Source organism: Paralichthys olivaceus, chromosome 19, assembly GCF_024713975.1.
Source record: "Paralichthys olivaceus isolate ysfri-2021 chromosome 19, ASM2471397v2, whole genome shotgun sequence".
NCBI classification, from domain to species: Eukaryota; Metazoa; Chordata; class Actinopteri; order Pleuronectiformes; family Paralichthyidae; genus Paralichthys; species Paralichthys olivaceus.
In genome coordinates this window covers 17054097-17078187 of record NC_091111.1, presented here as the reverse complement: position 1 = coordinate 17078187, position 24091 = coordinate 17054097, and the positions used below count along the sequence as shown (strand labels likewise).

At 41.6% G+C, this 24091-nt stretch overlaps 2 protein-coding genes across 13 annotated transcripts in view; one reads left to right on the top strand and one right to left on the bottom strand.

The window, feature by feature from the left end:
• The window catches only part of syne2a (spectrin repeat containing, nuclear envelope 2a), a 61857-nt gene extending 60673 nt beyond the window's left edge, over nucleotides 1-1184 (top strand). For all 11 annotated transcript variants that reach the window (XM_069515513.1, XM_069515512.1, XM_020097766.2 and 8 more), the window contains 2 exons: nucleotides 9-103; nucleotides 225-1184. In XM_069515513.1, coding sequence (XP_069371614.1) covers nucleotides 9-103; nucleotides 225-432 — 303 coding nt within the window. In that variant the 3' untranslated portion in view covers nucleotides 433-1184. The remainder of the gene's footprint in view (nucleotides 1-8; nucleotides 104-224) is intronic.
• A 182-nt stretch (nucleotides 1185-1366) lies between these two features.
• On the bottom strand, nucleotides 1367-15646 carry esr2a (estrogen receptor 2a). 2 transcript variants are annotated; one of them, XM_069515518.1, is made up of 10 exons: nucleotides 15440-15646; nucleotides 10097-10306; nucleotides 9463-10009; nucleotides 9153-9319; nucleotides 7972-8088; nucleotides 7052-7360; nucleotides 6287-6485; nucleotides 5219-5352; nucleotides 4612-4795; nucleotides 1367-4364 (listed from the first exon to the last, which is right to left on the bottom strand). In XM_069515518.1, the coding sequence occupies exons 3-10, from the start codon at nucleotides 9867-9869 to the stop codon at nucleotides 4124-4126; spliced, it is 1758 nt and encodes a 585-aa protein (XP_069371619.1). In that variant the 5' UTR covers nucleotides 9870-10009; nucleotides 10097-10306; nucleotides 15440-15646; the 3' UTR covers nucleotides 1367-4123. The 2 variants fall into 2 exon arrangements, with proteins under 2 accessions (XP_069371619.1, XP_069371620.1); XM_069515519.1 differs by having other exon boundaries at nucleotides 6287-6425.
• Nucleotides 15647-24091: the final 8445 nt, after the last annotated feature.

Genomic DNA, 24091 nt, shown 5'->3' with positions numbered 1-24091 from the left:
TAATCCAGAACTGTGAATCTGCGTCAGAGATTCAAGGCCAAAGTGTCGCAGCAGATGTTTCTCAGGAGGCGGCGAACTCAAAGGAAGGCTCCTCCACTCCGAGGTATGAAACCTTTTATTAAAGCAGCTCTGTTCAAGGCTGCGGTTACTGTTCAGCGTCTGTCCACTCCTCATGTTAACACGTCAAACAGATCTTTCATGTATCTGTTTCCTGTGTCCTTCAGAGAAAAGAGGGAGTCGCCACCTCCTCGCTCCTTCTTCTACCGAGTCCTCCGCGCAGCCTTTCCCCTCCACCTCCTCCTGCTGCTGCTCCTGCTGCTCCCCTGTCTGATCCCACTGTCAGAGGGCAGCTCCAGCTGCACCGTCAGCAACAACTTCGCCCGCTCCTTCTACCCCATGTTACATTACACCAACGGCCCCCCGCCCACCTGATAATCTGGAGGAAGAAAAATAAATAAATAAAAAAAGACACTGAACCACATGATCAAACTGTAAATTAATATAAAGTCAAACTGATGATTATCCCCAAATTCTATGTTAAACAATTCAATTGAATTTGTTTTATTTATTTCAGGAACAAAACCCATTAAAAACCCAACATGTGGATAATAAATGTAGATATTTTAAATTGCGGGACGCAAAGATCAGCGTCACAGATCTGAACCCTGGTGGAAGCTTGTAGCAGCAAAGAGACGTAGACGTACATCGAGAGGTAAGAAAGATTTACTATCTTTCAGCTGCTGTACAATGTTCTGAAAGAAAAGTAAGAAACCAGGATGATCAAATCTAAACGTTGCATCTGCTTTAGTAGATTTTCACTGAACAAACCTTTGTTTTGATTTTCAATTATTCTAAAAACGTGTAAGTTAGAAGTTAATATTCATACATCAAGCTCTGAACTGTTCCTTATTCTACCAACTGTTTCATTCTGTCCTCAACTAAATGTGTATTTTTTTTAAGTTTCTGGTTGAATTTGATTAAATTACAGCAGTTTTTTACACATATATATATTTTTAGATGCTATTTGTGTTGTAGATTGTGAGCAGACATTTCCAAGCCTCCTGGTGCACAACTGTAGATTTAGATCATGTACATAATGTAATAATATAATTGATATTTATAACATCAAAAGGTGGATTTATGCTCCTGAGTTTCTGGTAATAAACAGAACGTGTCAATCTCTATTTACCAAAGTCTTTTATTATCATTTTGCCTGAAGTGATTCGGCCTTTAAAAATAATTTAACTTTCATTTTCAACTCCTACAAAATATTTAGTTAAAGTTGTTCCCTTTTTTTAATCCATTTCGAATCATTGCAGCTCCAATTAATAAAAAATAAAAAATGACAAAGTGAAAGAAAACATGGTAAGAGTGAGGACTTTTTTTAATGGCATTTATAAACCACAATTCAATGTGCCACAGTCATATCTGTACAATATTTTTTGCTTTAAACAGGTGGTGGTGTAAACCAGGATCAGTGACTCAACATAAAAAAAACCTACAACAAGAATAAATGAATTAAAAACATGACATTATTCCATTAGTGACGATTTGTGAGTTAACATATGAAGATATTTGATAATAAACTAGTCTTTTCACGTACAATTACTTGTTTACATATTCATTATTAAAAGGTTTCGTTAAAAATGAAGCAGGTATGAGATTCTTTTAGGAACATGAAGAGAAATAAGTTGGAGCCTGACAGATTTATCAATTGGCCAATAAAAAATAACAATTCTGCCGAGAAGAGCTTTTCACAAAAGTTTGTTTTCTGCATGAAAACTTTAATTATACAAAACAATGTAAAAACTTTTTTTTTTCTCACTTTCTATATATTAGAGTTTTTTTATGGTTTATTTTCAACTATAGTTATTTGGTTAAACTGTAAAATATCAACTTTCAATAACATTTCTTCGTCGTGAGGGTTTGATAACGACGTCTCAGGAATTATTGCCAATTAAATAGTTTTTATCTTTATAGGTCAGGCTCTGCTGTAACAACACGTCCACGGTGATGACGTCACATACGACCAGAGGAAAAGCACAGAGCGAGTGAAGTGGTGCAGACGTTAGTTTGAAGGTAGTTCAACAGATTTTAAAAACTAACCGTGGTTGATTGTCGAAGCTGCATCACGACGGCTACAGATACAAAAATAATATTTTCTTAAACTTCAAGTTCGTCTTGACGTATGTGCAGTGCAAAGTTGGGTTAAGAGCAACAGTGGTTATGATTCGCCACAGAAAACAAAAGTCCGACATCTCCGAACGATGAAGCCGGGACCGAACGGTATCCGAGAGTTAGCTCCCTCTAGTGGTCAACTGAAGGTTTGCTGTTACAAAAATGTCTTGACTTCAAATGAACTGTCTCTGAAGCAGACACAGTTAATTTGTGTTTTTATAAAGTTAGTTTCCGACTGAAACAAAAAAAAAAAAAAACAAGCTAATCATTTCAATTCTGAAAGTTTTCCGTTCGTTAGCTAAAACAGCCAAGCTAGCTTTGTTCTCCGATCTTTCTGCAGGCTCCATAAAACATTCTATTTTCTATGCTTCATGAGTTTAGCATATTTTTAAACACTCAATGACTGTATATATAAAAAAAGACGATCTTCGCTGTAAAAAAATTTAACCGAAAATGTTGCGGTTACTTGCGCTGCCATCTTGTGCTGGTGACATCACAGCTAGCATCTAGCATCACAGTAGTGATCAGTACAGGATCTAAACACAATAACACAAACAAGCAAACTGACCGAGGCAGCAGTACTTCTACAACTCCGGTATTCTGCGATGGAGCTGGATAAAGCGATAAAGCGGCGGTTTATTGATTAAACAAAAAAAGTAATAATCCTGACAATAACGTTGTCAGACAAAAAAAACCACCTGAGCCCGTCAGTGGTTCAAAAAAAGCACTTTAGTGAACGTACATCGACACGTTGATGCAGAACTGTGAACACTTCACATGTTCTCAGCTCTGTGCAGACGTCTTGACCGTTTTCCTGCTGAAACTTTAAACTGGATTCATCTAAAACACAACTCTGGCTTATTTTCATATGATTGAGTTTGTGTTATTGTTCGTCATTAGAGATTTGACCCTCCAACAACCAGGAAAAGGCACATTAACGCATCGAGTGTTTGGGTTCAAATATTTTGTCCTCGCTTCAAATTGTACCGGTGGCCAAACATTTTAATCCGAACGCAAAATCTTCGGGAGGTTTCTTTCCGTAAATTCGATAACGTTTGATTTTCCTCTGTCGACCTAAACCTCTGCAAACGAACAAGCTTCAAAATGGTTTCTGATGTGAACTGTAACAACAACAACAAACTATGGCTCGTTCTAAATCTCTTGTCAATGCACAGATTTAGAAAACAGCCTTAAGGCCAGTTTATACTTGTGCATAGACTCAACACCGTACGTGCGGTGTAGCGGTAGCTCGACTTGCATCGTAACTACACGACGCAGATCGCAAACGAAGGAGTGGTCCGCTTATTAGCATTAGCGTTTCTTCTTCACATTTCTGGCTGAAGGCACTGAAAGTCCCCCTCCCTTTGTCCTCGCTGGGCTCGTTGGTCGTACATCCTCTCACAGTTATTGGCTCCAACTCTAAAGTGACTGCCTCAGTTTCTTTGACGTAAAGAAACTCGACACAAGTGGAAAAGAACGACACAGAGAAGCCAAGCGCTCACGAGGGAGATTTCTCTGCAGAGGCATTCACCAAACTTTAACTGGCACAAGATCTGTTACTCACAGTTAAGAGATCTCTGATGTTCTGCAAAATAAAATGTAATAATCAAAGTGTGACAGAGGCTTTTACTTCCTGCTCATATCTGATGTAATCGCGTGGCTCGATCTCTGCTAATAACATCTCAGCATCTGCTCCAGCCATCTCCTGTCAAGATGACTTTAGCAAATGATACTAACGTCCCGCTGCTGCACAAGAAGTGGATCATTATCTGTTAACTTTGTTCTTCTTCTCATTCCACTCTGGTTTTTCACTGTGCAAAAAGTTTGGTCTCTCTTCTAAAGCTGAAACGAAGGATTTGAGAAGCTCACGCGACTCCACATCAGTCCTGTGGATTTCTCTGTGCAAAGAAGTGAAACTTCATCTCATGCCAGTTCCTCTATTCGTCTACTGGGGTTCACCTCCGTCTCCAGAGGTGCTGCGAGTCCAGGTGTTGGAGGAGCCGTTTCCAGAGCTGCCGGGTCGAGCGGGAACCTCCCCCTGGTCCGTGAACTCCGGCTGGGGGGAGGCGTGGTGAGGCAGGCGGGAGCTGTGCATGATGTGGGCGTCCAACATCTCCAGCAACAAGTCGTACAGAGGCACCATGTTCTTCATTTTCATGCAGTGGAGGTGGTCCATGCCTTTGTTACTGCGGAGGAGAAGAAGAAAGACAATGACGCTTCAGTCGTGATGTTGTGAGCAGAAGAAGAATCAACAAATTCAACAAACACAACAAGACAAATGATGCTAAAATATCTTGATCACCCCCTGGTGGCAGGCAGCAGTATAAGTCACAAAGCCTCCAAATTTGAAAGTTTAAAAAAATACTGCGTTAAATAGATTTCTTATATATTTTGCAAGTTTCTTTTTCTTTTAAAGTTTGGCTCGACTTCTACCTGACATGGCGGATGTGAGAGAGCAGCATGAGCAGGTGTGCGAGGCGGGTGTACTGCTGGCGGAAGGTGAGGCCAGTTTTAGCGATGGCCCACACCAGAGCGTCCGTGACAGCGTCCAGAAGAAGAAGCAACTTGGAGCGACTGTGCAGCTCCTCGCTGCCCTCGGACGAGCTGAGGCACATGTCTGCAGACACACACACAGAAAACTCTTTGGTGTGAGGATCAATTCAACGTTCTACATATTTGAAACACCTTTAATTAATTATACTACGACATTTTGAAGAAGATTTAACATATATACGAATATAGATTCATTTCTTTTCATGCTGCGGATCCATTAATGTTCAAACAAACGAAAGCTGTGATGGAGCAGCTGCTGCTGAAACATGACGAGTGCTCAACTGTGCCGGTGGTGACGCTTAAAAAAGAAAAAACCTCAGTCAGACATCAGTGAGTCTCTGGTGTAAATGCTCGACAGAGAAACTCTGACCAATGAGAGCAGAGACTCCGAACTACACAGTGTTCCCATTAGAGGTTGTCACTTGATTCACATTAATAGGATTTAATGTGAGTCACAGATGACACACACACACACACGCTCACTTACTGGAGTTTAGGAGAATCATGGCCTTGAGGCAGACGTACTCCTCCCTCTGCAGCTTGAGCTCTCTCACCCTGGACGTGGCAGCGATGAGCATATCAAAGATCTCGGAGAAGCCCTGGACGCAGCTCCCCTCTTCTCTGCCGTACAAGGGGACACACACACACACACACACACACACACACACACACACACACACAGTTACTCATCAACTCTCTGATTCTTACCTCCGCACACCGGCCAGAGATTGTAAGATACAAAATGCTGGGTGGATCCAAAAGATGGAAATGAAGCAGCACTTGTTCCACATTATTAGAAAGGAGGTAAAGTCACTGACTAAATTCTGTAACCAGAGATTCAACAACTTCAACAAAACCTTTTAAGACCATAATGAATGAAATTTAAGAGCTATGTCAAGAATGAGTCCCAGAATCACGTACGCTTCCCGAAAATTGAAGATACGGTGAAGTAGCCAAGTAGAGAATAACTCGTAATGTTGAGGAAGACAGAGGATATTTCAGCTTTATTAGTGTTTAGTGCTTTTATATATGTAATTCTGTTCTTTTTAAGAAAACAAATAAAGTTCACTGCTGAGATCTGACAAAAGAAAAGTAACCAGACAGGAAAAGAAGATGAGAGATGATCACGTCTACTTTTGTTTTGAATAATCCAGGTAACTTCCTGTTGCCTGAGGCTGCAACAGTTAATGATTATCGTGGTCGATGGAGACGCTGGAAGTCAGTCAGACAAGAAACTTATTACATATTAAAATATCACTCGAGCAAATAAATTAAATAAAACTTTCAAAGTAAGCAGTGGTGGGTTTTTTTTGCCTTGCAGTTTCAAATCTGTCCAGTAGAGGGTGCTGCAGTCCCCTTGTCGTGGCCAAAAGAATTCAGGAAAGCAACTTCATTACGATATCGAGAGAAGCAAAGTTATAATTTAAAATTCTCACCAGTTGTGAAACAGATATTTACTGAATCACGACAGAAAATAACGGAAATGATTGAAAAGGCACTGGATTAATATAAATAATATCATAATAAGTCTTTATATAAATAAAATCGGTGGTACCTGCTCAGGCTGAGGTCCGGGGAGAAGATGAGTTTCCCTGGATGGTCCACTGACCTCCACATCAGTCCCATCATCAGCACCTCCAGCCAGCAGCACTCCAGCAGGTGCACCTGGTCCAACAGGCCCAGCTCCACAAACCCTGAGCGAGGGACGAGACATCGGTTAGTGCAACAATGAGCGGAGGGGGGGCAGGATTTCTCTTATCGCAGTTAGAGGAAGAGGAAAAACAGAGAGCAAACACAAAGAGGAAAGAAAGAAGGATCATTAAAGTCCTTCATTACACAACTTAGAGACTTGTTTGCATTTGTGCACATTGTCTCTGAGTTCAGTTTCCATTCAGCCTCTTCTCTCCAACAACACTATGACTCTTGCTGCCACATCTCATACTGTGCAGACTCACTAATCACAGTTATGTCACAGCTCATCGTCCTGAGTGACGCTCACGTATGAAACAAAGCGGAGACAATTTACTGCGTCTGGTCAGGATCAAGTCGTTAACTCTGCTGCTCAGCAGACGGAGCCGCTCGGCGGAAGAGATGAGCGGCATTAAAAAGACTCATTACAGTGTTCCATAAAAACAGGAAGGCTCATCAGCTCGTGGTTATTTGTCTCCACGGCGGTTTATCTCCATCGCAGAGGAAAATATGTGTGGTGAAGATGCAGAAGGGATTTAAAAATAAAGAAAACAAAATTAAAATTGACTTCAAATAATCTTTTTTTACGCCACGCGTTTTAAAAAGGACGCCTGACGACTCTGACTCATACCTGGAATCTTCTTGGCCCAGGTGATCATGTGAACCAGCTCCTTATCGGCCAGGTGGGTGAGCGACATCATGACGTTGGCCTCCGTCAGCGGCCCGCTCATGTCCTTCATGAGGTAGATGACAGGCGGCTCCGCCTCCATTATCCGCTCGATCAGCTGCTCTGGGGTCAGCGCTGGAGGCTGCAGCTCGTTCATCAGCGCCACCACCGGTCCAGTTAAAGCCTTCGGTCCGCTGGCTCGGCCCTGCGACGACAGACGCGCCAGTCGCCTCGTCTTGGGGTTCCTGTAGCTTCCGTGATCCTTTCGCATCCCTGAGACAAAGACGTCAAATACTTTTAGTCCATTATCATGTTTCAAATAAATGAACCAGACGTGATCATCAGTCAGGCTTTGAGAGAGAATCTTGTGGTTCCCACTTTAAAAGCTTGAGTCCTGATTTTATGAGGGAATGAGTCACAAACTCATGGACGTACAAAGAGATTGTGCTGCGTGGATATAAAAAGAGACTGAACAATCAACAGTTATCAAACATGAAGACCTCGTAATTCAACTATGCAACTGAACAAAACTCTTTTTCTTCATCTCTATCGAAAAACTTTCTGAAGAGTCTCTGTTCTGCAGTTTTCTCAAAACACTTCTCAGGGTGAAAAAAGATTTTTAACTTCATTTTAATGGGAGAATGAAATTTTAATATATCAATTAGAATGATCAACTAATTATACAGAGTGAAGGCTGCGTCACATCTCGACAACACAAGACTTTAAACTGCACGATAACTATATTTATTTGAAGCAAAAATTATATGTAGCTGTCACCAGACCACACTGACCAGCTAAACATCCAAACATGTCAATAAAGAAGAGAAGAGAAAGAAAATGCTATTTTTTCTAATTTAAATAAAAGAGAATGAAAAGACACCGACCACACTTGGTCATGCCGACTTCGTAGCACTTTCGGAGGCGACAGGCCTGACAGCTCTTACGGCGATTCTTGTCTATAGTGCACTGATTGGTTGCTGGGCAGATGTAGTCGTTGTGTCCTGAGACAAAGAAGAAGAAAAAAGAGGAGAAGCGCTAGAACCATTAATAACTTTAATGTTAATAACTTTATTTCAACAAACAACATGAGTCAAATACTAATAATAAAGATACAGATAATAAAAGTCAGACATCATAGGTGTGTTTAGATAAGGAGATTGAACCGTGTTCCCCCTCAGTGATCTTGTCGTGTGAGCTCAAAGTGACTTTTGACCTTTGACAACAAAAATCGAAGCAGGTGACTCGTGAGTTTAACTCGATGTTTGCACCAGACGCCCCGGGGCATCCCTGAGCAACAGCATTCATGTGAAAACATCAAGTCTCTGAAACTGAAGAAGGTTTAAAAGAGCACTGGTGACAAACCAATCTTTATTTCTCCCCCTCACTGAACCTGCAGCAGAGACATGACGTGTTAATCAGCGAGACTGTGGGACTCAGTCAGGAAACAACAAAATCAACACACTGCATTTGTTATTCATGTGGTTTGATTCGGTGCAGCAGCCGGAGCTCCTCAGAACAAATGACTTAGCATCACTAAGTCATTTGTGTTCAATTAAAGTCCCTGTCGGTTAAGTACTACTTTTGTAGAAGCATGAATTATTTTATTCTGCTCATATTCAGGTTCATGATTTTAATTTGTGTTATTACTTAAAAATGTTGACTGATGTTCAGAAAACGCATGGGCTTCTGGGAGCTTCAGCGTTTCCTGTGGGGGAGGAGGGGAACTCCCTTTACTTTATGTTAAAAAAAAAAAAAACAACCTGTACAAGAGCAGAGAAAAGCTGGGGAAGCTTCACATGTCTCCTTTCACACGAGGATACAGTCGTGCTTCGAGACGCAAAACTTTCCACTTCGGACCAAACTTCATGGAAAAACCATCGAACGACAAACGTCGTAGTGACACGAGAGGAAAAGTCATGGATTCTCAAAGTCGGTGAAATAAATAATCTGGAAGTAAAATAAAACTGAACAAAGCTCAATTCAACAGTTGAGACGTTAAAGACATAAATGAGTTGAATCATTTTGGACAAACAGAAACAGAAACATTATGTTTTTTGGGTCTGACCTTGGATGCTCCTCTTGAAGAAGGCCTTACACCCCTCACACGACCACACTCCGTAGTGGTAGCCCGAGGCGTAGTCGTGACACACGGCGCAGTAGTGGAGGTCGGACTTGCCGCCCGACGACACCACGCCGTCCTCGCTCTCCTGGGAACGCCTCCTCACGCCCTTACTAACAGACACAGAGACTCGTCATCATCAATCTGAAAATCATAACTTCTTTGTTCATCTGTTTAATGTTGTTCCTGCAGTGAACAGCTCGTCACACCGAGTCATTGTAAAAACAGTGAATCACAGAGTCACGCATCTTCTCACCTGTTTGCTAAGACGCCGTCCCGTGGCGTCAGCTCCCCCCACGGACTCTGGATGGGCTGGCCTTGCTGGGATCGACCCTGTGAGCGGTGCAGGGTCATGGGCGGCCCCATGTGGCCGTGGCTGGGCCAGAACAAAGACGGGCTGAGGGACTGATGGACAGAGGGACAGTCTGGGATGCTGGGAGCAGCGTAGCTGAAGATGGTCGGACCGTAGAAGGGGATGGTGGCGAAGTCGTGGCCGAGTTCCGTGTAAGGGGACGGGATGCAGATGGGCTGGCTGCCGTCGAGGGACAGACCGGGAGAGGACGTGCTGAGGATCGGAGACAGGACGCAACTTCTCACTCGGCTGGAGTCGACTTCCTGCAGCTGCAGGAGCGGCTGGTCCTTCTCTGCAGAGGCGGCGGCCATCACGACTACAGACAGTCTCAGTATCGGTAGGTTTACTCCATCACCAACAAACTTGACAGAGCAGGGACACGGTCATTCTCTTTCTTTTTCTTCTGTCGTTCACTGCGGTGACGTCATTATGAGAGAACTGGATCGTAGCTCTGAAACAAGCAGGAACAGAATCACAACTGACTCCAGCAGATTTAGGAACACAGGCCGCTGCAGTTTAACATTTCTCATGAGCTCACATGGAGAAAATCCTGATTCATGTCTGGAACCAAGCGCGCGTCGGAGTCTGCTCAGTGAGACGTGTGAGCGCTGGGACACATCACATCATCAACACAACGCTGAGAACGACGCTGAAGCCGGAGTTGAGCTTGTGAAACAATCCAGGAGAGAGAGGGAGAAGATGTTCAGCGCTCGTTCCTCGTCCGGTCTCACATCAGATAGTGTTAAGGCTGGAAGACAAACGGAAAAACAGTCATTCAAGTTGAATTAAAGATGAATATTTATTGATTTAAAATAAAAATGTCACTATCAAAGTCTAAATAAAACCTACTTTGGATTTTGGTGATTTTAATTTTATATCTCTGATGTATTTTCAGAGTTCTGGGGTCAATACAAGGATTTTATTTAGTAAAGTTTAGACAATTTTTTGAAAAATATTGTGTTTGCAGTAACTTCATAGCAAAAATTGGTGCAGTTTGGTGCAGATTGATTGTTGGGGCCTTGCGGACGGATGCGCTCCTCATCTTTCATGCAACACTCATTATATGACATTTAGTAAAATACTTGGGACACCCAGGTCTAATACTGCGCGAGCTGCAGCAGCTGAAAATGAAAACAGTCCTCCAGATGGATCGGGAAGAATTTCACCTCTTCACGAGCCGGGCTGTGTCTGAAAACTGACACGGGAGGAAATAAAGATTTATACTGTAGTTCACACAGAGACAGCTGGAAGCTCAATAAACACACGCAGAGGGAGGCATCTGAAGTCTCAGCACATGTCAGTGTTAGTTTTCCTCGACAGGATCTGAAACAGCAGAGTTAATGATCTGTCCTCGCTCACAGTCAGTACACGTCGTCTCTGACTCTCTGAGGCTCACTCCTGAAAGTTGGTCCTGATTCACAGGGTTCGTTAATTCTGCCGAAGAGCTGAGGAAAGCTTTGGCTTGGCCCGATGACAAAACACGATAATCCGCAGGAGTCGCTGAAGGTTTATTCCTCTAGCGTAAAATGAATAATGTAGAAAAACTGACAGTAATTAAATTCACGATGTTACGACCATACAGCCGCTCAGCGTAATTTATGTCGGAGACTGCAAAGTGCTAGAGTCAATTTCCTTTTTTTATGGTTTCAAATTAAAACGCGACTGGAGAGAAAAAATAAAATCTCACTTCCAGCTGTGAAAACACGGTGGGAAGCTTAACAGCAATTATATGAAGAGGTAAAACATGTCAAATGTAAAAACCTGAAATGTAATTTCATTGTGTTACTTTTCCATCTGCAGCCTGAATAAAGACCCACCGCTGTGGATTAGTGAAAATTATTTCAGGACACGACCTTAAAACTTGGAAACTTTTTTCATCTTCTAACTGAAGAGTTAGAGTTTACAACGTTGTTCCGAAAGCAAATATTTCCGGTCGTTATTGTCACAGTGATGTTTGTTCAAGTGTTTGTTTCTGGTCAGTGTGGTTTTAATTACGTATTCAGTGCTTTTAAAACTGACGGACGGACTCGTGATTGGTTGTGGGTGGGGACAGAACCTCGATTCTGCGGCTCCACACCACGATCACTTCCGCACTGGCTCCAAATGACCAGCGCAAGATGGCGGCTCCCATACCCACGATGTTGCAGCTTCATTTTTGCACACCTGGAGGAAAGCGTCAACGTCGTCCATCTTTATTCAGTCTACGACACAGTGTTATAAGCGTGGGTATAAAAACCCACAGATCTGAAGCTGCTGCACCTGAGCCTCACAGATGTGAAGTTTCAGGGACCTTGACCTCCTCTCTCTCTCTGAACAGTCTGCAGGTTCATCGCTCTCAGCTGCTACAACAGAGCACCAGCCTCTGAATATTTGAACTTCTCGATGACGTTTCCTTTGACAAGTGTGCGTTGGCAGTGGGAGGGTGTTTTTATCTGTTAGCTTTATTAACTCTTATCTGGCATCGAGACTGATGAAATGCCAGGAAATCAAAGAGGCTCCTCTCTGTTTGAAGTTTAATTGCACCGGTTGCCAGCTCATCTGTTCTGGCTTAAATCACGAGGAACGTTGCAGTAAAACAGAAACTCCTGCACCAAAGTATCCGTCCCCACCATCAACAACACGCAAACTAATTCATATTAGCGACAGGATGTCGTATAAAATCCACAGGACGCTGCAGAAAAGCAGAAAAAACGCCGTCTTCTTCAGCTTCAAGTTTCCAGTGACCTTATGTCCGCAGCCAATAAACTGACTCCAACAACAGATGAGTCACTTTAAGAGAATTGAAAAAGGGTTGTGGCGAGGGTTTGCTTCTTTAATTACCATTTGGGGGAAAAGGATTTTTGTTTCTTTTAAAGATTTAACCTCGACGTCAAACCTCCTCACTGTCACACTGTCCGGCAGCTGGCAGCTCGTCGTGGGAGAAAACCTCCCAGATCCTACCCCCCCCCCCCCCTGCAACTCCGCTCATCCTGCCGCCACCGAGACAAACTCACACAAACGCTGGATACAAACCCGAAGTTCTTCCCTTTTGTAGAAATGGAGTTTTACAAGTGCAAGGTTCGGTTCAAGGCCGCTGCAACAGGTGGGAAACGTTACTCGGCCAGTTGCATCGCTTCCGTTGCTGCTCTACAGAGCTATCACTCAAGTTCCACCGTTATTCGCGACAGAGAAAGCAGCTGCGCGCTCGGAGGCAGAGCCGCATGAGGCCCGTCGTTTATCAGCCAAAAAAACTTAAGTTAATTACGTCGAACTTTGATCCCAAACACGCCGACTTCCACAACACGTGTCCATCTGGATTCCGAAGTTAAATCAGCACAGTGACTATTTCACGATGAAAAATACAGCGGAGTTGTGTGTGATTTTTTTTTTTTTTTTTTTAAGCACATTTGATAAACACATGATTTCATGTGTTACGTAACAAGTGGGTTAAAAGTTACAACTGCGGAGCAGATCTTCAATCCCACTGTGAGCATCTGGATTTGAATGGAATCCAAAGCATCACAGTTATACAGTCAGCGACAGAAGTATTCGACAATATAGAGATATAAAAAATTAAAGTTTACACTTTGCTTCAAATCCAGTGTGGTGGTGCACAGGAGCTACATCGTTAAATTAATAATATGGTTTGCACAAACCCCCCTTTCCTCCAAAAATGATAAACAACGCTAAATAAAGCAAAATCTAAAGTGACTGTTCCCGGCCATTAGCCAGAAGTGCATGCCTTTTACACAAAGCTCAAGGCCACGTTGTTTTCCCATCCTAAAGCTCTGCCTGCCTCCCTAAAAACCAGAAGGAAACGGATGTGAAACCACTCTGCAAGAAGAAGATGCACGCTTCTATATCCAGTAAGGGAGTGTGAGCGGTGATGTCGGTGCTGCTCGCTGCCAAAGAATGTGGGGGGGGGACGCATTGAATTGTTTGTCCTGCAGCGGGAAAATCACAATTTAATACAGGAAGATGTTCTGCTTTAGATTCAGGTTAACGGCCGTTAAACAACCAGAACGACCTCCAGTGATGTTCAGATTCAACTTTATTTATCCGAGAAGTCCATAAAGTCAGAACACATCAGCGTGTGTGGATCGGTACGAGGGAACGAGCTGTTCCAATAGAAAGATGGAGAACAGAGTTAGAAGAGATGGTGACGGTCGTTTAAACGAACTGTCGTTGAGTAACCTGAAAGCAGAAGGAACTATTAGGACTTGGAAGTAGTTTGTCTTCCTCAGGGAAACATAACGCCGGCCTGAAGACATCACAGTGAACTGACTAAACAGAACATGTCAGATAGGCTGATGATTCTTTTTACTTTCTGGAACGACCACTGATCCAGAACATGTCTCTGCTGGACTCCACTGATCCAGCAAACTTATCATATTCAAACCAAATCACAGGACTTTCAATCAATGATTGACAGAAAAATGACAAATCATTAGAGCTGGCAGATATGGAGTTCTGGGGCGGATACCAGGACCGATATAAAGCAGTAAACCGACCAGAATATATGTTTTTTTAAAAGATTGTCAATTATTCCTGAGATGTTTCAAACCTGTAGGACAGATATTTTACAGTTTAAACATAAAATGTATTTTATATATAAAATACATATATATATATATTATATGTTTGTAAAAGAAAACAAATACAGTCTACACATAGAAGTTCAAAATATAGATAATTAACGTATAAATCTTTTCTGCTATAAAAGAACAAGACGAGGAAACATTAGAGAGATGTCATCAGGTGACGCCTCTTGAGAAACTCCTGCAGCTCTACACAGAATAAAGACACGACAGGAATATTTGAGAGTTTGTTGCAGGATATATAACATTCACCAAAACCTGCTGGACTCAGCAAAGACAAATCAAAAGCTGATCAGTTAAGTTATGAGAAGTGAGTTCTTCTTCAATCAGGATCAACATCATCTTTAATGTTAAAAATCAAGAGACTGGATCAAGTTCTTTGAATCGATGGCCGTGCAAACAAGCCGATCAATGTGTGCACGGGGGAAAAGTCGGTTCAGACGAGGGCAGAATAAAAGAGGAGCCGAGCTGGTCCGTGTCCCAGCAGCTGGCTGATAGCAGCCGCGTGTTTACACAGAGATAAGTGCTTTTTGAAGAGGGCTAATGTTCACATTAGACTTGTTTAAAGGTCTCATTCTGAAAAACCCAGTGCTGGAATAAAGAGAAAAGGCTATTGTCTTAATCATCTGTGCAGATGATTTAGGAAATAAAGACATGCAGGAGGAAAATTAAGGATAACTGAGTTATAATTTGTCCTGGATACGAAGGCTGACGCATAAAATACATCGATTAAATAGAAGAGCAGACATGAGGGCATTCAGGTACACGTGCCTCCAGATTCAATCACAGAAGAATAAACGTGTTTTTAGATAGAATAGATGAACAGAATGATGCCGTCACTGTGAAGAAGTACGTGCTAATGGAGACATCGATCACACAAATATCTGAAGTATATATATCTACTTAGTTTTCTCTTCCTGTAGTTATTGGAAAATTCAATTATCTACCAACATTTTCCGTTCATATCCCCCAGGAGCCTTTTCTCAGAATGTGTTTGCAGCTAAACATCTTTTTAAAATCTGTCAAAAGGATTAAATTATATCCAGTAGAGATAAAGGACATTTACATTCCTCCTTTATTTAAATGTATGAGTTCATGCTCTCATGTGTCACCTGTTTTAACAGCCCCTGGTTCCTCCAGGCCTTCTCCACTTGTTGCTGTGTGTGTGTGTGTGTGTGTGTGTGTGTGTGTGTGTGTGTGTGTGTGTGTGTGTGTGTGTGTGTGTGTGTGTTTGTGTGTGTCCTGCCTGGCCACAAACAAACATGTGCAGCATCAGTAAACACGGAGTGAACATGTTTTCTTACCAGAAGAAGCAGTTTGCAGAGAAAAGTTGCACCGGAGGAGGAGGGGGGGGGGTGACGGAGTGAAGTCCAGCCGTGGTGTCATGCGCTGGTTCCCGGGTGGAGGTGTGATCAGAGCCGCTGGTCGAGCTCCGAGTGGCTTCAGCTTCCGTGAGACTGGTTCTTAAAAGACGAAGCTGAGGATCTTCAGAGGAAAACACCTCCTGCTGCTGCTGCGTTCAGGGAAATGATGTCAAGTCACTGTCAATGGGCTGCAGGGGGTCCTTCAAAGTAAAAGCCTTCCTCACCATTCTTCAACTCCTGGAAACCTGAACATCATGAGATATGAAAGTTATCAACAAACGTGCAGCTGAAAATACAGTGAAACTTTAATTTACCAATAAGCAGATCATCATTCTGAGATGAGATCAGTTTTGGTTGATGAATAAAATCACAATGTTGGTATGCATTTTTTATTTGTATGTATTTTTGTATAATTCAAGCAAAAATTAAAAAAAATATATATATATATTTTTTTTAAAGTAAGTAAATTGTTTCCCTGTATCTGAATTTTTAAAAATGGTGGCAGCTCCCTGGATAGGAAAAATTGTGGCAGCTGGGAAATAGATTTTTTCACAAATGTCGACTGGCCTCTGACATATATATTCTTTAAATAAATGTGGCCTGGAAAGTCAAGAAACTAATTTTCCAAGAACAGAAAGAATTAGTCCATTGTCTGATCAACAGGAAATTAATCAGCAACTATTTTCCTCCACTTGAAAAAATGGAATATGATGCAAGACAGTTTTATCAAGTCGAGACGTTCGGATCCTATGCCCCTGTTATTTATAGACGTATGATGTGCGAGAACTTGTTTCTTTAATCAGGAAGTTTTAAGCAAAAAAACAAAATATTTAAAATAGAGGTTTGGGAAAACTCTGTGCTTTTATTATGAAGGAGTCAGTTTCCGGTTTGGTCTGCCTACATGAACTTGAATGTGCTGAGGGAATAAACCACACCTTCCTGTGTTATCACTGTTTAGTACAAATCACCATTCAGAAGAACCGCTCAGTTCATTTTACTCTGAAATAAAGAAATTCTGGGTGAAAGACATTTATTCCTATAACTTTACATAAAAATATATTTTTGTCCATTTTATTATTTGACATAATTTAACTTGACTTCATGTTGAGTCACATTCATTTTCTGGACACTGAATTTCTTGCAGCTGTGAAATTCGAGTTCGTCCATTTCTTTGTTCGAATAAAAGGATTCAGCTCGTCCTGCAGCTGCAATGCATTCTGGTCTATGGAGGGTCATCTCTTCTGACTGTGGACAAATGTCATTTAACTTTGATTCTGGAGATTTAATCTTAATTAAGCGATTAAATTGATCATTTACACGTTACAGTAGGAGTGTGGTGTGTATATGAATGAAGTGTTTGATTGTGTGAGTAGTATTTTATGCTGCTCTCTCCCCGCACCACTGACTTTAGTCAATGTTTATGTTATTGTTCGGCGTCAGAGGCCTGGACCCCCGCTCTGCGTAACGATGGTCGCTCGGTGAGCAGCGCGGCGGAAGTCTGACCCCTGAGCTCATTAGCAAAGACTCCAGAGAGGAAATTGCGAGGAGGCTACAAAGAGCTGCAGAAAAAAACAAAACAATACCACACATACTTTATTGTTTCTGGATCAATGGTGCAGAGGCCAATGATCCAGTTAAGACTGGGACCTGCTGGTGTCCACGTCCAACTGAACTCAGGTTCTCCACCAAGAAAATTAACTACATGTGTAAGATAACAAGTCTGAACTGTATGTTTTTATGTCATCGTTCATGTTTGTATAAAACCAAGTGTTTTATGTTTATGTATTCTGACAAGGTCCAATGAGACCAGTCCTGCATCTCCGGCACCCAACTGATTAAACCACTCTGACAGACTTCCACGGTGCCAAACATCCCTTCCCCCTCCCCACCATCGGTTTAATGGCGAGCTGCTCTGCTAATTGGATATAAACCATTTATGTACCTGCGAGTTTCCAGATCACAAGAAAAACAAGTTCCTCCCGTCTGCAAATCAGCTGCATCGTCACTAAAGACAAAATGATGCTTTCTGCAGTGATTCAACATTGAGTCGCTGCCAGACTTGGTCCAGACTCTCCTCCACACTCAGAGGACTCACAGGGACAGACTGAGTGTGTGACTGCATTTTCACCCGAGCAATTTTCTTTGAGGAAGAAGAAGAGGTTGAAAAAAATAAAAAATAAAAAAATAAGCTTTTCCCCTGCCGTGGCCCTGCGCCTCGCCTGGCGAGATAATCATTCGGGATTACGACGCGCTCACTTCTCACCTCTCAAAAGCCAATTTCCGTGATTACATTTTGTGGCCCTGCAGTCAATCCGTGCTCCAGAAGCTCATTTGACGTTACCACGTAATGGACCACAGTCTTTACATCCTGACCAACCCTACATAAGTGCACCGCAGGTCGCGAGGTGCAAATTGTGCCAGAAGACGTGACTGTGGCTTCTCCCGTCTCTCCGTCATTTTGGTTTATGGGGAGCTGAAGGAGCAATTTGCTTAAAATTGAGCTTTTAACCTTCAGTTGTCATGATGGCACATAACTAATAAACATTACCGACATTTGGAGTCCAGCATTTCAACCTCGGAGCCTTCCACCCATCCGGAGAAATTATTTTTTCTTTGTGCTTCTGCAGCCGAGGCGTATTATCTCTCCTCAGATCCCACCATGATGGCTCTGCATGTGCTTTAGAGCCTCTCAGGACTATTTGCACAATTAGAACCTCAAGAACAAACCTTACTCCACCTGCTTGGTTTGCCATTAGTATGAGGAAGTGAATAGATATTACAGAGGGGGTGACACATACCCTGCACATGCTGTATACACCCCAATTCGGCAATGCTAACGTTTTAAACATTATACATTTTTATTGTTCACAGGTCGTGACTCTAATCATATTTCGATGCAAATGAGGAACTTTTCACATTTCTTTGGGATAACTTCCTGAATTTACCATCATACAAAGTCTTAAGTACAGTAACAAAGTATTTGTACTCCGTTACAGACGAGCCAATGGGCTCCCAGAGTTTTCTGGCCAATGTAGACGTTACATTTTTTTCTCTCGCTCTTTTAATTTGCAGATTTCTTGCAAAATGTGTTTTTTGGATAATACTTTTGTTGATCTTGACCAATCAGCTTCAAACATGAATCATGAAGAGACACAAACGCACACACACAAAGATGAAATCCTATTTTTCTGGCTAAATGCTGAGAAGCTATAATTTGTGCTTCCTGTTAAAAGCCTCTTGCACATTTGTCATCACAGATCTCTGGCTTTTCTCTAGTTGCCGACCATCAGGCTCAGAGAGAGAGAGAGAGAAATATGGAGAACGGCCTCCCAAGAAAAACAAGAGCATCGCTCACTAAACCAAATGTTCCAAAATGAAATATGCTTATGTTCGAGGGACAACAACTTTCTAGCGGCCACAGGAATTATAAATCTTCAGCATCAGAGGAGGAGAAGGCCAGAGTCGTTAAACGGGGTAAATAAAAATGCCATTCTACGTTTTCACTCAGCAGCGACATGCTGGAGATTCAGGTGAAATTAGGAGGAATCAAGGGGAAGATGGATGAGCCACATGAATCATTTAAAAACACTTTTCTCCGAGTCAGACCTGAAAGTAAACACTTTAAAAGTAGTCGCCTGGAAATGTCCATTACTGCTGAATGAATGGGGAGCCACACACAGGTCGACTTAATGGCTTTTTCCTCTCTGCCTCTATTGTACCGTCACATCATGGGTCAAGGAAATGTTCACTGGGGCTAGTTTTGTATGTTTGTTATTTTTAAAACTGCTTTTATTGGTTTGTCCTAGACCCTAAATATCCAAATGGATCCATTCATGTCTGTGTATAAAGGAATAAATGATTCTTCAAGCTCTCATGGTCATATTACAGAAGACGGTGTTCCATAGTGCAACAGAAATGGTAATGATGGTGATCGTGATAAAACTGGCAGAAAAACATCCAAAAGTCGAAAGACATAAAATCGAGTTGAATAAATGTCATCTCACAGATACTGATGATCATTGTTCAAGGGAAACAGTTTGTATTTAAAGCGAGCAGCTTCAAATTGTGCCTTGAATGATGATTATCATGTTTTTATCCTGCTCAGGGTTTGTTCTGGAAACTACTGATGCATTTCCAAGTGTTTGCTCCAAACTGCATTAAGAACTAATTGACATGTGTGTCAGGGCGTCAGTTAGATCTGTGCACGGAGCTCTGTTGGTTATTCTCCGATCCAAGAAAGATACTTTCTGTTCAGCCACACGTTCACATCACGTCATGAGTGTAATCGTTCACATACTTGCCGCTACGCATGTACTGCACATGTTAGTGTAGTGTTCCAGTAGAGGGCGCACCACAGGACTCAGACTGTATAAAACAGAAACAGATCTTTATCGCTCTCATCAGATTCTGTCCCGTCAATAAAAACCCTGGTGTCCAAATATGTATTAAAAAAAAATCTTCTGGATTTGCATTCTAATAAAAAACATGGAGATACCTTAAATCAAAAACATCATGACAAAGGTATTTGCTGCTTCACTGTGTCTACTCTATTGTTTTCTAGATGCACGGTGTTAATTTCTGAGGCACCAGACTGACGCAGGATATGCCAGTTAGCCATGACGTGGACGATTCGAACTACTGAGATCAAACGAGCGAGTTCCTGAGTTTATTCATTTTAAATCAGAACGTTTGTATGAATGTGTTTTATTTCCAGAACTCATTTCTTTTTATTCTCCTCTGGTTCATGAACTGATCATCTTTCCCTTTTTTTTTTTAATGTCAATTGCTGTTAATTAATTTTTCCTTTGTAACTCTGAAGATTACATATAAATGAAGTTGAATTATCATTATATCATAAAAACAGCGTTTACTGCTGACACGGGCACTTGTATGATTGACAGTGATGGGCAAACATTTTTTTGTATAAATATTTTTGAAGACAGTGTTTTATTGCGGAAACAGCTGGCTCAGAGAAAGGAGAAGTCCTCTGTGCCCTCAGAGAGAGAGAGATGGGTCCATCAGTAAGAGGAACAGAAGGTTATGTCCCCTTCAAAACTCATTACCCCAAAGAGCTGCCCTCCGTTTCCCTGCTGCCTGTGTGTGTGAATAGATAAGTGCTTACGTTATAATCTGCATGTGACACCGACGCTGCAAAATATCTGATCTGGAAGGATGGATCTGCCTCAAAGCTTCACATGACCAGAAATATAAACCCCAAACTGAACAAAATGAACCACTGGGATGCAAAAAATATATCTATATATCTAAAAATCTTCATGAACAAACGCATCAATCACAGTTTTCCACAAACAGTCGGCACCAAAACAGGGAATCAAAACTGCCTGACCTCCAGGCCGGCAGGGTCCTGTCAAGGTCAGAGGTTCACGCTGACCTCTGGAGCCGCGGCACAGGACAGGCATCACATGCTGGCAGCTTTGTAGAAGTGAGAGAGGGAAGTTGCCACAATCTCTTATTGTTGGCAACCTGGCACATGAGGCTACACTGAGGGCCTTGTGGGCAGCTTGTTGTCACACGTTGAATCGGTGTGGGAACGATCTATTGGCTGCTATTGAAATAAAGCCGGGCTGAGACACGAAGCCTGACAGTGGTTTCTAGGTGGTTCACAGTTTTAGATGATGTTTGGGTTAAAATCTGGAGCTTTTTGGATCTTTTTTGGGGTGAAAACATCCTGAAAAACACTATTAAAACCGAAATTAGGCAAAGTTTTAAACTAAAAACAAGAGTTACAGCTTTACAGCTCAAAGACGGAGAGCAGGCGGAAGACGTGCAGCAAAGGGCGGCTGCAGGAGGACTCCAGCCTCCGTACAGGGGCGGCCTTTCAACCAGGTGAGCTATCGCCCCCATCGTATCAAGCTCACCACTTCTCAGAGCTGTTTTGATTTTAGCTCATCGCTCATTTGCCATCGTGAACAAACGACTGGTAAATGAAAGTGAAAGTGAAGTGGAAAATTATTTCAATCCGACAAGGTGAGATCAGACATGACAGGAATGATTTTACGTCTTCAGACGAGGTTTGAGTCGATGAATCCTGTTCATCTTAGAAGGAAGAAGATGACAGAGGAAGACGGTGGGAGAGTAAGAGCCTGAAGATTATCATATATTTGGAGAGAGCTCAGTGCCTCTAAACTCAACGTGCAATTAAAACCATCCAGGATTTGTTTTTAAATATATCTAACAAGAAAAAGCAATTATTCAACTCTGAACAAAGAAACCTGATTTGTTTGGGTTTTATTTTTGCTCTGAAGTTCATGAAGGGGATTGTTGGACTTTAAAGTTTGTTCTGGTTCTGTCCTTCCTTTTATTTTCATTTTGTTGGTTGTTTCTAATGGTGCATGTTCAGGTTTAACACACGACACAGAGGAAACTACCTTCAACTCTCCTCCAGCAAAGCCACATGTGTCCAGTTTATTAAATCCAGTTCCAGTAAAAGGACCTCAATAAAAATTTCATTAAATCTCTTTTTTTTTTATAGAAAAGAAAAATCATGTTTAACCAACGAATCCAGTTCTGATTTATTTTTTCTGATACTGGAGATGAACAAAATAACCTGATTTCATTAAAAGCCGAAAAATGGTTCAGTTGAGTTTCACTTTGCACATCACACACAATCCTGGAAAAAAATGTGGTGAAGTTATAAATTGTGTTGATACAACTTAAGTTTTTATGAATCTATTTACTTAGAGATTTTTAACCTAATGAGTTGTTTCATGCGTGAGGCACTGGAAATTCACCACGAGCATAAATAAAGTATAGAATAACAATTTACGGTTTCTCCAGTGTGTATTTCACTGAAACACAGCGAAATTAAAAGTCAAATATTATCACAATAACGTCATTATATCCCATAATATGCATCAGTGCCCTGGTGAGTGTCTCCATTATGTCCCTGTCTTATCATAAAAAAATACATCTTCTGTTTTTATTAATGTTTTGAGCTTGTGTTTGTTTCACTTCCTTTAAATATGTCTCAGTCTCATACAAACTGTAAACTGACCATGGTCAAGTAAAAGCAGGAGGATTTATTTGCCCTGGAATTGAAATGTTCTAATGTGGGACGACAGCGTAGCCTGGTGGTCGTTCTCCTCACTTACAATAAATAGATATATACACTGAGGACACACTTCCAAGCATTAAAATGTGTCTCATCACTGTACAGCCTCTGTGTTCTGTGTATTTATTGAGCTTCTGCTGTGCACATGGTTTTTATCTGCTGGTGGTGCATTTAATGAACCTTAAAAACTCAAAATGTCACAACACACTGATATAACCGAGTAGTTTTGATGTGGTTGTTTAGGTTCACTGTGTGGATCTTCAGCACACATCGCTCTACGCAACATTTACTTTAATTTTCAACTTTGAAATGTCAAAAGGTAGAAAACTGCTGTTACAACAACTTCCTGCGAGATTAAATCTGCAGTCACTATATTTTGCAATGAGTTGACTCCTTCGGTTTCAACCTGTAAACAACATTCAGATGAAACTATGGAATATAAACGTCAGGTATCAGTTCCATCCCACAAAGGTTTTTATCATTTCAGTTTAAAATATACATTTCTGGTTTTGGTATAAATAACTGTTAATAAGAAAACACAAACAACCTAATATAAAGAAGTTGATATAAGAAAAATATAAAATACCTAAAAAGAGCTGTTTGAATATGTGACAGACGGTTTCTCACACACACACACACACACACAAGATGCTGATACAAAGGGAGGAGTTCAGTGAAGTGTAAAAACACTAATGGGATCTCTGACAATATAATTAACTAATGAAGCTGACGGAGACGACAGCTCTCCGTCACCAGAATCCCCCCTCCCCTTCCCGGAGGCTCCTCTCTCACATCTGCTGCTGCTTTGCCCCAACAATCCTATTTATATACAGAGTCCACATTTTTCATTTTGTGTTGTTTTCAAAGATAAATCTATTTAATCTGAGTGCATGGTCCAGCCAGGGCTAGAATTTGTCTGGTTCCCTCCTCCCATTGAAACATTATAAACAGTTTGAACTCATAGAGATATATTATCTAAGTTGACTCTTGAATTTAATTTATCTGGTTGTTTTTCTGATTGGCTCGCACTCACTCACGTTGCTGCTGGTTAACAGTTAACCTCCCTTCACGCCTGATTTCATGGTTAGAGCCAATTCCTGAAAAGCAGTTGACTGAAGAGGTGAGAAATGTGCGATGCCTGAGACGCCTCCGTGGCTGCGGCCGCTGCAGAAATATCACTGTTACATTGTGTGTGTGTGTCACTGACTGACTGCAGCCGCTGATTTATAGAGGAGACACTAAAAGGCTTCTTTTGTGTTCCAGTATAAAAGCCAGGAATGTTGGACGCTCCATTAATTAGGCAGTTTGCGGTGCGTTAGCATGGGGACACGGGTAATGATTAAGCCCCCCTAAAGTCTCTCTCTCACACACACACACACACACACACACACATAATAATGGCTTCTCTATTTTTAGTTTGTATAATTCTAAATGTAATTATAGAAACTGATGATATCTGAATGATGATTATTGTATAAGTTCTCCATTACAGGTAAAAGTCTGGACTTGATTTCAGCTTA

Excerpts from the sequence above, each read along its gene's own strand:
- esr2a (XM_069515518.1), bottom strand. The coding sequence starts at position 9,869 with ATGGCCGCCGCCTCTGCAGAGAAGGACCAGCCGCTCCTGCAGCTGCAG. Across the intron at positions 9,320-9,462 it reads GACGGCGTCTTAGCAAACAG|TAAGGGCGTGAGGAGGCGTT; the intron begins GTGAGAAGATGC and ends TGTGTCTGTTAG. Across the intron at positions 4,796-5,218 it reads CATGATTCTCCTAAACTCCA|ACATGTGCCTCAGCTCGTCC; the intron begins GTAAGTGAGCGT and ends GTGTGTCTGCAG.